This window comes from Mercenaria mercenaria, chromosome 10, assembly GCF_021730395.1.
Source record: "Mercenaria mercenaria strain notata chromosome 10, MADL_Memer_1, whole genome shotgun sequence".
NCBI lineage: Eukaryota > Metazoa > Mollusca > Bivalvia > Venerida > Veneridae > Mercenaria > Mercenaria mercenaria.
Window position 1 is genome coordinate 46,726,120 of NC_069370.1, and position 15,649 is coordinate 46,741,768.

Sequence of the window (15,649 nt, forward strand, 5' to 3'; positions counted from 1 at the left end):
AAACCAATTTACGTATCGATCTACCCACAATTGCCGATTATACTATGGACTAAAGCCAAATAGCGTACAAATCGTTTTTCTATAACAATTTTCATTATCCAAATAAAAATTAAGCGTATCGACAACTTTTCAATACATTTGTGACCGTATTAAAATTTTGCCATATTATCAAGACCCGGGTGCGTAATTTATATAAAGATCAATGAGCGGAAAGTTGAAACCTTTAAACAGATTTCAACTTTCTTAAGTATAATATTTAAATCCCACTGAGAAATTTTGTTGCAGTGTGCAAAACAAAACAAAATGGATTTTGACTTCTTAAAATACAGCTTTACATAAACGGAATTTAGTCCATTCCCAGGAACAGAAGTGTTACATGCATGCGGCAATGTGCAATCGGATATATTATCAATAGATTAGTAATTAGTACATCAGAGGAAGATTTTGCGGAAGCTAAGAGTTGCTGATACTTATCTGCAGAGAAAGATAACGTTGGCAGCGCATGATTTACACCGAACAGCTGACGGGTAAACTGTACATGTTTTACGGTAAATAACACGGTGTGCACGGAACACAAAATATTTCTTCACGGAACAATAATAAACGGATATATAGACAAAAGCAACATTAAAGAATAGTGTTAAAAAGAAATTTAATTATTCATATGGCAATAATTAATTTAATACGATTAGATCGATTTGTTTTTCTTCACCAAAGCAGTGTTAAACAATAGATGTAAAAATTATTCTCTTTAAAGATATATGAAATCGCATGAAACACATTTGTTATAGAATAGACGTTATAAAGAATAGTCGTTTGCCGCTTCCGTGCGTCGGCAAACACTAACGGGCTGAATGCGTGTGACTTTTAGATGAATAATTTATTTCACTTTGTAATTAAATACAACAACTGGAAGTATTGCCAAGCAAAAATCATTAACATCATACTCTGGTAATATAATTTACACATATCAAACGCTCGTTAAGGGAAGCCTGTTCTCATAGGGTAGACTTATTGATTCTCATAGACGCTAGATCTTATAGAAGTTGTGTTAAACATTCACCAGACGTTTGCTTCATGTAAAACTTGGAACTATTTTAAGAATTGATAATGTTTTTTATCTCTGGAATCTAGCGTTTTCGCTGCCAAGAAGCTGGTTAAGAGAATTTACGGAAGCTGTTTTTTCAAAGTTTTTTTTTAGCGATAGCTGGCTAACGATATCTCGGTGTATGTTGGTTCTAATACTGAACCGTATAATGGATATTTGATTTAAAATTTAGACAGACAGCCGGTTTTGTCACGCACTTTTTTACCCGAATTTAGCTCATTGATTTTGCTCATTAATAGTTGATCAGGGAGAGAAACAATATGCGTCAAAAGCCAAACTTAATCAACAATAACGTGTTAACTGATGCTGTATCTTGGAAAGAAGTTGTTCTAAACGCCCGACGGTGGTAACTCTCTGGAATTTTTGTGTATATTTGTGGATCTAATCTAGAAAAAAGTGCGATATTTGAGAAGTGAAGAAACGTGTAATAAATGAATGTGTATTAAATTCTAATGAAAAATTAAATTATTAAAAAGAAGCATGTAAGGCCCCATAGAAGTGACACAGTAACCGACAACCAATTGAAACTGTTTTAAAAAGGCTTTCAGCATAACCAAATGGGAATATTAAAATAGAAACAAAAGTTGAAAGTGGATTACCATGTGTGTTTTACTGTGATATTATACATGTAGATGGCGATGTATGAATGGATTGTGGGATGTATTGTTTCCGATACCTGTTCTTTACAGCTCTACTATTCCAAGGTATGTATGTTTTAAAAATATATATTTAAACATGCTCCAAGGTAAGGTTTTATAAACATGTTCTATTTAGGTAGTAGGGCCTTCCGTGGCCGAGTTCTTAAGGTCTCAAACTTGAAGTTTCTTGCCAACTACCGATGTTGGTTCGAGCTTCGCTCGGGGCGTGTAATTCTTCATGTGAGGACGCCATCCAGCTGGCTTACGGAAGATCGGTATTCTAACCAGGTGCCGGCCTTTGTTGAATTGATGCACGAAGGAGCACCTGGGGGTCGTCCTCCACCATCAAAAGTATGACCTATGATTGTGTCAGTGTGACGTTATAAACCCAACAAAAACAAAAACAAAGAAAACACACAAAACTTGGTAGTGTTGGAAATGTAAAGTATAAAATCAAAATATTTAAAAACTTGAAAGATAGTTGTCATGCTGATGCTGATGCCTAGATTTGTCTGTTTGTTTTGAGTAAAGCGCCGGTTTCCAACAGTAATTGGTGTTTAGAAAGATGCGTTAGAATGTATGACTACATGAAAAGCAGTGTGCTCCGTAGTCTCATGTCTATTATAAAATCTTCCTTCACTGTTTAACCCTTTACTTTCGTGCGCGTCAAGCTACAAAGATTGTCGCTGAAATAAAAAGAAATTGGGACAAAAAAAAAATAACGAAAGTAAAATGTGTTGTGATTTAAAAAATAAAAACAGGGGTGAAAAGCAAGATTATGGTAAAGCATGTTCATTGAACTGCTCAAAGGTTGGAAGGAAGGGGATGTCAGGTGGGGGACTATAGTCCTGGGTGAAAGGAGAGTATTTGTGGTAGTCAGTGGTTGCAGAGATCAATCTGTAAGACAGCGGATGATAATGTCAGTATAGTGTTACGTATATATCTATCTTATAGAGTTACGTATATATTTATCTACTTCGATAAAATGTGTACAAAAATATTTCCTGGAATATTAGCCATCTATGAATTAAAAATGAAATTTAGTATGTGCGAACAGAAGAAATATATGGAAAGACAACGAGTTCATGGTGTCACTAACAGGTGACCAAAACAGTCCTTAATATAAGACCTTTTTCTTTTTAATTACATTTTTATGTTATGACAAAAAGGCATTGATAGTTAAAATGTAAGAGGTTAGAATAGTGAATGTTAAACTTAAGATAGCAACTTATTTATTATTCAACCCGACAGCTTAACCCGTTGTATATTTAAGAAGAAATTTTAACACCTTGTATATTTTAGATAAATTATCAATAACAATAACACATTTAAATAATAAAAGTGTAATGCTTATTATTTATTCACATCGCTCTAATGACATAGCCTCTAGAATATAGTTAATACTATATAATGTTTGTTATTAATGGCATTTTACTGTGGTACATTCCCAAGCGACAGCACTGTAAACTTGTTAATTTGTACAAACCACATGTGTGTTTGTGCATATAACCAAATGGCTCGATACTAATTAAACTATTGTATTTTGCTCCATCAAGTTAGTACTTTCTCCAAGTTAGTACTTAAGGTAGAGAGGGTACGCAAGGAAAGCGAATGTTTTCATGACGAATAAAGACGTCCACGTGACGTACATGCTCATTATGTGTGTGTGTGTGTTCGGGTTTAACGTCTTTTTCAACAATTTTTTAGTCATAAAAACGACGGTGTCTGCTTGTCATTATGTATTTGACACGTACATTACGATCAAAGACGTGACGTACATGTACATTATGTGTGTGTCACTTACCTTACGAACACAGACGTCCAGGTGAAGTACATGTACATTATGTGTTTGACACGTACATTATGATCAAAGACGTCCACGTGACGTACATGTTCATTATGTGTGTGACACTTACCTTACGAACAAACACGTCCACGTGACGTACATGTTCATTATGTATGTGACACTTACCTTACGAACAAAGACGTCCACGTGACGTACATGTTCATTATGTGTGTGATACTTACCTTACGAACAAAGACGTCCACTTGGCGTGCATGTTTATTATGTGTATGACACTTACCTTACGAACAAAGACGTCCACGTGGCGTGCGTGTTCATTATGTGGTTGACACTTACCTTACGAACAAAGACGTTAATAGACGTACGTGTTCATTATGTGTGTGACACTTACCTTACGAACAAAGACGTTACGTGTCGTACGTGTTCATTATGTGTGTGACACTTACCTTACGAACAAAGACGTTACGTGAGGTACGTGTTCATTATGTGTGTGACACTTACCTTACGAACAAAGACGTTATGTGACGTACGTGTTCATTATGTGTGTGACACTTATCTTACGAACAAAGACGTTACGTGACGTACATGTTCATTATGTGTGTGACACTACCCTTACGAACAAAGACGTCCACGTGGCGTGCATGTTTATTATGTGTGTGACACTTACCTTACGAACAAAGACGTTATGTGACGTACATGTTTATTATGTGTGTGACACTTACCTTACGAACAAAGACGTTACGTGACGTACATGTTCATTATGTGTGTGACACCTACCTTACGAACAAAGACGCCATGTGACGTACATGTTCATTATGTGTGTGACACTTACCTTAAGAACAAAGACGTCCACGTGGCGTGCATGTTTATTATGTGTGTGACACTTACCTTACGAACAAAGACGTTATGTGACGTACATGTTTATTATGTGTGTGACACTTACCTTACGAACAAAGACGTTATGTGACGTACATGTTTATTATGTGTGTGACACTTACCTTACGAACAAAGACGTTATGTGACGTACATGTTCATTATGTGTGTGACACTTACCTTACGAACAAGACGTTATGTGACGTACATGTTTATTATGTGTGTGACACTTACTTACGAAAAAGACTCCGTGCGTCATGTTATTTGTGTGTGACACTTACCTTACGAACGAAGACGTTATGTGACGTACATGTTCATTTGTGTGTGACACTTACCTTACGAACAAAGACGTTATGTGACTTACATGTTCATTATGTGTGTGACACTTACCTTACGAACAAAGACGTCCCCGTGGCGTGCATGTTTATTTTGTGTGTGACACTTACCTTACGAACGAAGACGTTATGTGACGTACATGTTCATTATGTGTGTGACACTTACCTTACGAACAAAGACGTTACGTGTCGTACATGTTCATTATGTGTGTGACACTTACCTTACGAACAAAGACGTTACGTGACGTACATGTTCATTATGTGTGTGACACTTACCTTACGAACAAAGACGTTACGTGACGTACATGTTCATTATGTGTCTGACACTTACCTTACGAACAAAGACGTTACGTGACGTACATGTTCATTATGTGTGTGACACTTACCTTACGAACAAAGACGTTACGTGACGTACATGTATATTATGTATGTGACACTTACCTTACGAACAAAGACGTTATGTGACATACATGTATATTATGTGTGTCACTAAGTCTTACCTTACGAACAATTAAAGACGTTCACGCGAAGTACATGTCCATTATGTGTGTGACACTTACCTTACGAACAAAGACGTCCATATGACGTACATTACTTACGTCATTTAACTTACAGTGTTCATTGAGTACGTATGTTAATCATATGCAAGTGACCAGCGTCCCTTCGAGTGGTAGTAAAAAGCCTTTCTCTAATGAGTCGCCTGTATTTGAGACTAAATTCATCCTATATTTCGTCTTTGATACGATTTTGGGCATTTAAATAAGTCAGCAACTAGCCAACAACGCTGAACCCAACTACACATTGAATAAACCTTTTCACACAAAGAATTTAATCATAAGAAATAACCATTGCTTTATGCAAATTTCTGACCTATCTTATTCTTTAATTAATCAGTTAACATTTAATACTTACGGCAGTGTAGTAAGCTTTCAAAATTATTGATCGAAATTTGATTGATGTATTTGCGGTGAAAAGGAACGTAATATTTTACTGTATATAAACTGATAAATAAATCTACCTGCAAACATTCAGTAAACAACATAATCTTTCTGCGAGTACATGACCAATATGAAGCTTATGAGAACGTGAGAAATTCCCGTTGTTTGTTTTCCTTGAAAATGAAACAAATAAAATAGGTTTACCAGATTAGCACTCTTATCAAAGATACTAAACATATGTGCACTGCATCAAATATCTCTTGAACATATAGTCGAAAATAAAATGATGTGCATAATCGTTTATTAGAGCTAACAAATTATTGTTGGTGTATGTGGAGGTGGTGGTGGGGTGGGGGTAGTGGTGGGGAGATGGAGTCAGCTCCGCTAAAACTATGTGGGGTAGTTTTAATCTAGCTACTAACCGTGTATTATTGTACCTCTGCACATAGAAAAGTTTTCATAATTCTTTTTAACAGTACTAGGACTGGTCAGCCCGGTGTCAATATAATGTGACTGGGTGGGGTATCATGCCATGTGTCTACGGCGTGATATTCCAGTGAGACAGCACTATAAAGTTGGACATTGTGCCCACTGCTACAAGAAGAAACCTACCCTCGTTTATATGACTGAAAAAAATTCTTGACGTTAAAGACGTTAAACCCGAACACACACATTTTTACAGGTTCTTAAATTTGTCAATAAACAGACAAAGATTTTATGAAATCCCACAGTATTTATGTTTAACCTCTGTTTAAATGTCTTAAAGTTCTTGCAACAATGATATCTAAAAATATGAGACAATCAAAGATTTGATAAAAGACATTGTGTCTGAAATCACTCGTCCTCAACCTCTGGTAATTCATGTGGGGAAGTTGGCAGTTACTTGCGGAGAACAGGTTTGTACTGGTACAGAATCAAGGAACATCGGTTAGGTTAACTGCCCGCCGTTACATGACTGAAATACTGTTGAAAAAATGGCGTTAAACCCAAAACAAATAAAACACAAACACAAAATCAACAAAACAATATAAGAACTGTAAGAAGCTTGATTGTGCTATACTCTACCACAGTTACTCTCCCACAGTTTTTAAAGTACGGATAGAAAGATTTGAAGGTTGTCTCCCTTGAGTAAAGAGGGTTGTTTTTTTTTATAAATCTTCACACCAGATGCCCGTTATTTTTAGACCCAGGTATTACCAACACTGTCGGGGCTTGTATGCAGTATGAACACTGAGGTCTTGAATTAAAGAGAGAGAGAGAGAGAGAGAGTCTGGATGGTCAGTGCGGTTTTTGGTATGCTGTAATTCTTTTAGAAAATAATCGTAATTACATATTTTCTGTATTGTTGTTTATACAATATTTGTACAATTTCATGAAGTAAATTTGCCAATATTCAGATGAACATATTCAAGTATAAATCAAATGCCCTATACATGCTCTGTTTCACCTGCACCCTCTATACATCATGTCTGCCTCATTAAGAAACTGTATGTAACAATCAAGTGTTCAGAAAAATGCTTTTGTGCAGTTTCTATCTCAGACAGACAAAAAGACATAAATAAAGTTTTTAAGAGTACTGTCATACTAACAGAGCTTGTTAATTAACTAAGGATTTATATATCAGATAATGAGAATAATAAAAGAGAAGATTGGCACTTGGTATATTGTTGTGTTATAGTAAAATGTATGTAGAAACATTCGGATGGTTCTGATATCAAAAAGAAAAGCAACTCAGCGATTTTAACTTATATATATGCAAACATTTACGTTGAGCATTCTTTTCTTCACGTGGCTGTTAGTTGTTTGGCCTGAAACTTTTCCTCAATGTAGTCATTAGAGCGCAAATTATGCCTCTGTCAGATCAGTTTTCTTTAACCACAAATCATTGAATATAATTATATATGGCCTAAGACATAATTATTGTAATATTTCCCCGTTAATTAGTAAACATATAAATTATCAATCGTATATTACATTTTATTAAGAAATGGTATATCCAAAAACAGTGATTTCTCATTGAATAAAAACAGTTTTTAAGACTGTTCAGATGCGAAGAAATTATATCACGAGGGCGCAAACCGACATCAAGAGAAGGAGGACGGCTGGATTTAATTGAACATCGTTTTATAAATTGATTACACATTTGCTTATCTCAGTAGATTCCCTATAGCAGGACCGTGAAACTCTCTTCCCGTCTCTCTTATTCAGTTTTTAAGAGTATACTGTCTTACTAGCAGAGCCTTTTAATTAACTAAGGATTTATAAGAAATGATGAGACTGTAATAAAAGAGAAGAATTGGCACTTGGTATATTGTTGTGTAGTAAAATGTATTTAGAAACATCCGGATGGTTGTGATATAAAAAGAAAATTCAATTCAAGGATTTTAACACATAATTATATACTGTAAACGTTTATGTTGAGCACTCTTTTTTTCACGTGGCAGTTAGTTGTTCGGCCTGAAAGTCTTCCTCAATGTAGTCATTAGAGCGCAAATTATGCCTCTGTCAGATCGGTTTTCTTTAACCACAAATCATTGAATATAATTACATATTATGGCCTAAGACATAATTACTGTAATCTTTCACTGTTGATTAGTAAACATATGAATTAGCAATAGTATATTACATTTATTATTTAAGAAATGGTATATCCAAAATTTTTGCAGTGATTTTTCATTGAATAAAATCCTTGTTTGGAGTTCAGATATCACGAAGGCGCAACCCGACATCAAGTTAAGGAGGACGGATGATTTTAAATTGAACATCTTTTTATAATTTGCTTATCTAAATTGGTTTCCTAGGAATGGCAGGAACATGAAAATCTCTCTTAAAAGTCTGTCTCACTCAGTTGAACCAGTAGCATGTACGACTAAAATCTTTTTTTTTTTTTTTAATGATACGATAAAAGGGTTGAAAAATTGAATAGTCAGCAAATAAAGCTGTTGATAATATGCAGTATGAATACATTGAATGGAACTTCTTTCAAGTCTTATTCTAAAATAAATAGTTTAATTATAGCGCGTAACTGCTGAATCATGTCAGCTTCTGTTCATTCTCTAAATCCTAACAATTTTACTTTTAGTTTGCAAATTAATTATTTATTATTTTTTGAGTCGGCTAAAGGCTGAAAGCCTTTTGACGAGTCCTTGCTATCCAACGATTCTCTAAATGGACCGAATAACATGTGAAGGGATGTAGTTCCATTAGATTTCTCAAATTTCAAACAGTTCACTGCATGAATGAAGTTAAGTTGTGTCAATTCCCTTTGCTATGACCAATATACGATGTAATCTGTCATATTTATGACTTGTAATTGTGCAATTCTCGAATGTAACTCATTAAACATAAATGTGCATTTTAAGAATTGCGCAGGCTTACAAAGCTTGGGTAACATCCAGCGAAAGACAAAAAATAGTTCCACTGCAGGGCTCCAGATAAGATGCGTATTAGCGTAAATTACGTATAGAAATAATGCAAATACGCATGTCTAATAATTTCTAAGCGTATAAAAACGTATATAAAATTACAGAAACGCACACAATGCTTTTTTAAAAACAAAATCTGAATCGTCTGGATGCGTTAGGTAACATAGCCGATCAGCCTTAATCCTCCCACATTGAACGTAAACACGCATCGTATGATTTCTATAAACTTTGCGTGGGTTGAATTTTGCAGTCAGTAAACGGATAAATTATCGGAAGAAGAAGCTCTTACTGGTTTGTTTAGTTACTACCGATATTAAAAATGATTTTAATTCTTATTTTTCGAGAAATAAACAAATCGGCGAAACATTAAATTGTATTTTCTTGTAGTTTTTGAAATCGAAAGTAGATCGTCTATGTTTGGCGAAACGAAACAACTTTTTTATGAAAAGATTTAAATAAGAGGTAATTTAACCGTAAACTTCAATGTCAGATACTGCCAATTGCTGCTAAATGTCTTCGTATCATCACAATTTGTAAAATATATTGTTCAAACTGGAGAAAAGTGTAATCGCATCCGGATATAATATTTCGGGTAAATATCGAGCTGTGTTATGAAATTTTAAGAAAAAAAACTAAAAACAAACTGAAACTGGTAGACTATACTGTCAGTACATCAATCATTAGCCGACTCAGGCAATTCAGGCATTTGATCTTTCAACTGTGCTTGTTACAACAAGAGGCATTAACTATTTAAACAAGTACTGAAATGGTGAAAGATCATGAATGTATGTAATATAGAAAGTATTGTTTGTAAAGACTTTACACATAACACATCTATTTTGAAATGACCATGTATATTATGAATATTATTTGAATGTTTTGTACAACGAGGTAAGTGTATATGTGTACAAGTTGGATAAACTATGTTCTGTTCTGTTCATGTAATGTCTATCGTATTATTTTATAAGAAGGTAAACATTGCAGAATTTTAGTTAGCGTACATGATTTTTGATCGAGGTTAATTTATTCATTTACGGCGATTATATAGTATACACTTATTAAATGACTTGCCGGTCAATAGTCAAACATTTGCCCGAGATCCGAATATTGACTGGCAAGCCATTCAGTAAGAGTTTTTCAACATGATATAGCGGTCAATAGCTCAAACTATGAACCGACGATATAAGGACTCGTGTAATAAAACCTTAATGAATAAATTGATAGGGGTGGGGAAGTTTAAGACTTAGAAATCACAACTCCTCCAGTTAAGCATAGGATCACAGAAGAATGTTACAGGTTTTGTTTATAGCTCAAAACACTAGGTGAACTCCGATTTACAATTGCATTGCTCTAACTGACACAAATGAATTTAAGCTGCTGGAAGCCAGATGGCACGTACTTGGATGTTTGTAATGCATCTTAAGACATATATGCAACACGTTCATACTCGACAGCTATGAAGAGTGATTAATGTTTATGCAAATATATATAGTAAATGCACTTTTAGAAATGCACGTGAAAGCAACTGATAATAGTGAAAAACGCAAATGTGTTTAAAAAGAGCTAGAGGAGTTGATTTTTAGCTCACCTGAGCAATGCGTATGATCGCTGGATGTCCGGCGTCTGTCTGTCTGTCTGTCGTCTGTCAACATTTAGTTTGTGTATGCGATAGAGGCTGTATTTTTCAACAGATCTTCATAAAATTTTGTCAGAATGATTACCTTGAAAAAGTCTAGGCCGAGTTCGAAAATGGGTCATCTGGGATTAAAACTAGGTCACTAGGTCAAATCAAAGAAAAACCTTGTGTATGCGATAGAGGCTGTATTTTCAACTGATCTTAATGAAATTTGGTCAAAATGATTACCTTGATGAAATCTAGGCTGAATTTGAAAATGGTTTATCTGGGGTCAAAAACTAGATCACTACGTCAAATCAAAGAAAAACCTTGTGTATGCGATAGAGGCTGTATTTTTCAACTGATCTTCATGAAATTTGATCAGAATTATTACCTTGATCAAATCTAGGCCGATTTTGAAAATGGGTTATCTGGAGTCAAAAACTAGGTCACTAGGTCAAATCAAAGATAAAATCTGTGTATGCGATAGAGGCTGTATTTTTAGCTGATCTTCATGAAATTTGGTCAGAATGATAATCTTGATGAAATCTAGGTCAAATTTGAAAATGGGTTATCTGGAGTCAAAAACTAGGTCACTAGGTCAAATCAAAGAAAAACATTGTGTATGCGATAGAGGCTGTATTTTTCAATTGATCTTCATGAATTTTGGTTAGAATGATTGCCTTGATGAAATCTAGGTCAAGTTTGAATATGGATTATCTGGGGTCAAAAACTAGGTCACTATGTCAAATCAAAGAAAAACCTTTTGTATTCAATAGGGGCTGCATTTTACACTGGATCTTCATGAAATTTAATCATAATGTTTGTATGGATAAAATCTAGGTGGAAATGAATATGAGTTATCTAGGGTAAAAAAACTAGGTCACCCGGTCAAATTAAAGACAAACCTTGTGTACACAATAGGGGCTGCATTTTACACACGATATTCATAAAATGTGGTCAGAATAATTGCCTTGATGAAATCTAGGTCAAGTTAGAATATGGGTCATCTGTGATCAAAAACTAGGTCACTAGGTCAAATCAAAGAAAATCCTTGTGTATGCAATAGAGACTGTATTTTTCAATTGATCTTCATGAAATTTGGTCAGAATGATAACGTTGATGAAATTAAGGTCAAGTTTGAATATGGGTCATCTGGGGTCAGAAACTAGGTCGCTAGGACAAATCAAAGAAAAAAAATGTTTTGTATGCGATAAAGGCTGTATTTTTCAATTGAGGTTGATGAAATTTGGTCAGAATGATTGCCTTGATCAAACCAAGTTCAAATGTAGGTCATCTTGGCTCAAAAACTAGGTCACTAGGTCAAGTTGAAGAAAATACTTGTTTACACTTAAGAGACCACATGTTTGGTCCAATCTTAATGAAAACTGGTTGGAATATTTGTTTCAATGAAATCACTATAGGTAAAACTTGTTTACACTGTTATGGTGTGTTTCTTAGGTGAGCGACCTAGGCCATCTTGGTCCTCTAGTGAAATAATATTATTGTAGAATACATAATTATGATACTCGAGATTTACGTTCAAAATTATGAATTATTAGAACAAAGAAAAACGATTTTTCAAACAACACCGAAACAGTGTACGTGTATTGTCTAATATGTATGATCTCATGCTGTATTAACAAGATACATGTATTGTATACGTTAATAAAATATCTGTTCAGTTCTGTTCTGTTCTGTTTCTTCGAAAGAAAGAGCAAGAGACGACTGGTTTTTTGTTTCGAAAATATATTCATAGTAATATTTTTCTGCGTATTGTTGTATACACAGCTGCTGTTGTATTTCGAATTTCGAATACTCTCTACAACCACCCTACCCTCATCAACCTGATAAAATTCTATAAATAATGGTTTATTTTTCAGGAAGTTAATGCTTTTGTGTTATAATAATAATATGTCTCCGGCAGAGACCGACAACTTTTGAAGAGTACAAATATGTAACTAAAATGATAGAGGAATTAAGTAAATAGTTGTGATATAGAAACAGGAAAACATTTTGAATTTTACCACAAGCGTAGAATGTATGCAAGTTCATTTTATAGGTTGATGTGCATGGTGTAATTAATCTGGTGCATTTGGCTTGAAAGCGGACGTAGTATTACACACAATTACGTTAAAGGCTCATATGAGCCGTGCCATGGGAAAACCAACATAGTTGCTTTGCGACCAGCATGGATCCAGACCAGCCTGCGCATCCGCGCAGTCTGGTCAGGATCCATGCTGTTCGCTAACAGTTTCTCCAATTTCAGTAGGCTTTAAAAGCGAACAGTATGGATCCTGACCAGACTGCGCGGATGCGCAGGCTGGTCTGGATCCATGCTGGTCGCAAAGCCACTATGTTGGTTTTCCCATGGCACGGCTCATATAATGCCTTTGTATAAAATGTGGCTGCCAGATTTTCCGTTATGAACATAAAATACATTAATGTCTTGTTAAATCCTATTTTCGATAAATGCTTTCTTTAACATTTGTCGAAGGTTTGAATATTGCTGAATATACTAGAATGTTTTATTGATTCTGTTGTTTTTAATTACCTCCCTTTATTGCTCTAGCCAGAACAGTTAAAGTGCAATATCAAAAGTACTGCTTTTCTAACCATGTAATTACGCGTAACATCAATTTGGAAAGCTGTTTATTTATAAACAGTTTTTAAAATAAAAATGTAAAGCATTATGGACCTTTAAATACATGGTGAAAATGTATACGTAAATGCACGTGTTTTACTGAATCGTCTTTGAAAGCCGTACCTTAATAAAATACACTTTAATTACATCATGTCTGTCAAAATATTTCGTGTATCATTTCTGGAATAGGTTGCGCCATGTTTTATGAGTGTTTTAATATGTGTTGGTAGGCATCCAAGTTTGAAATAATCATTTTCCGGATGGAAGCAAAAATGTTAATTACTGAGAAGTAAGTCAGAAATATTATCGTGTAACTCTAATTAATAAAGAATAATAACGATCATGATTTAACTAGCCTAAACATTAAATAAGCAACCTTTTGACTTATTGGTTTATTATGCTAGGTCAAGTGATATCTGTAAATAGATCATGTAGTTGGCAAATATAGAGGTTGCTAATGGTTACCTACAGTTTTAATTATTAAACTATAAATATGTTATAGCTCATTTATTGTCTTTTAAATGAAATGAGTTATTGTTTTTATTTCCCTATGCTTAATTATTGCAGGTTACAGCTATTTTATTGTCTTTTTTACTGAATTATGCTTTTGTTTTCATTTCCCTAGACTTAATTAAAACTTAATTTCTTCAGAAGATCAATAAATTATGTTAACCTATGATATTTTTACTTACGTTTATAAATCAGCCAAAATTCCTATGTGAATTCTTTACTGTGTTCTAATAATAAGAAGTCACATTTATGCTTAATTATTTTAACCTTTAGCCTTCTAAATTTCTAAACTGGACTGGTCCATCATTCAGTTTGTGCAGAACCATTTATTATTCGAAGGGATTTACTGACTGAATAGCGAACAGAGCAGACCATGATCAGTCTGCACTTCTGTTCAGGCTGATCTTGGTCTGCACTGGTCGCAAAGGCAGAATCACTTGCCGCCAGCAGGCTATTAAGTCAAACTGGCAAAGTCTAGCGCTTTTGTAACAATAACACACATGTCCATCTAGATATAATTTAAGAGACGTTTGTGCACCTGGGTGTAACAGCCGATCTCCACAAGCATACTAGACAGCCTCTCACTAAAGAATTCTACTTTGAAACCGCAGCGGTGAGGGGCAAGTGATTCGAAGTCCGCAACCTTTAAGCATTTCACCAAGGAGTCCCGAATGTACATGTCAGAATTTCTTTTTATGGCAGCTGGTAGGTCAGCCTCAGCTATGTCTGTTGAATGTATCTTTCTTGTAGTCATTGAAGCGCATAATTCGCTTCCTTCAGGTCGTGTTTAACAGCAATTTTGCCTTTCTTTATAGATATAATCATATTTGACCTTAAACGTAACCACGGTAATAAGCTTACATCGCATAATAATTACCTTAAAAGGCAACAATAAATGACACAGTAACCATGGTAACCTTCAGAAAAGTACTATGACAAGTTTCTTTTTTGTAGTTAATATTTTGGTAGACTAACTTCTGAGCATGAAAAATGATAAATAATACAAGATACTTGTTCAAATATGGCATGCAAGACAAATACCTCACATGATAGTCCATCCATATTGTAACAAGCAACCAGTATAAAAATCGGCGTAATCGAGATACATAAAACTTTTGTAATATCAGACTGAAATGAAATGAAAGTGACAATTATGAAAATTATGCCACGAGTTGGACTTGGAGTGTAAGCCCATACTAGTTTCCACTCGTAAGAAAAGCAGTTTATACAATACAATCTAAGAACTTCTCCCGTAGTGAACAGCATGTATTCAAAGACCTGTCTCAAACACCACCATTAGACTGACTGTTTCGGAACACTATCTCGAAACTGCTTAATTGCATGACTGCGTTCTAAGATTGCCCTCTTAACTCCTTTTATATCCTCCCTTATTTTGGGTGGTTGCTTGTAGCGTTTTTACTAGTCCTAATCCGTGACTCTAGTTACCTCCCCTGATGGTCCGTCAATACTAACATGAAATAAAAGTGACAATTACGTCACGAGTTAGACTACGTTTTTATGCAAATAACACGCATTGGCAAGAAAACTGAGTTTCTGTTCAGAACAAACATCTACTGGTTACAAAGAGTAGGTGACATATTAGTGCTCCTTATTCTTTTGCTATGATCTAAAACGAGTTCAATGTTGTTTTTTTATATATATAAAATAACAAGTTGACATCTTTTACCAAGTAAACACGGTCTGTTTCTGACAGTCGCTACCATTGTATTCAATGTATTACTCAAGTCGATACTGTCTC

At 34.8% G+C, this 15,649-nt stretch overlaps 1 protein-coding gene across 1 annotated transcript in view; it reads left to right on the plus strand.

The window, feature by feature from the left end:
• Nucleotides 1-205: 205 nt before the first annotated feature.
• LOC123561701 (protein quiver-like) overlaps nt 206-15,649 on the plus strand; it is a 48,848-nt gene continuing 33,404 nt past the window's right edge. The window contains exon 1 of the mRNA XM_045354246.2: nt 206-1,812. Coding sequence (XP_045210181.1) covers nt 1,755-1,812 — 58 coding nt within the window. The 5' untranslated portion in view covers nt 206-1,754. The remainder of the gene's footprint in view (nt 1,813-15,649) is intronic.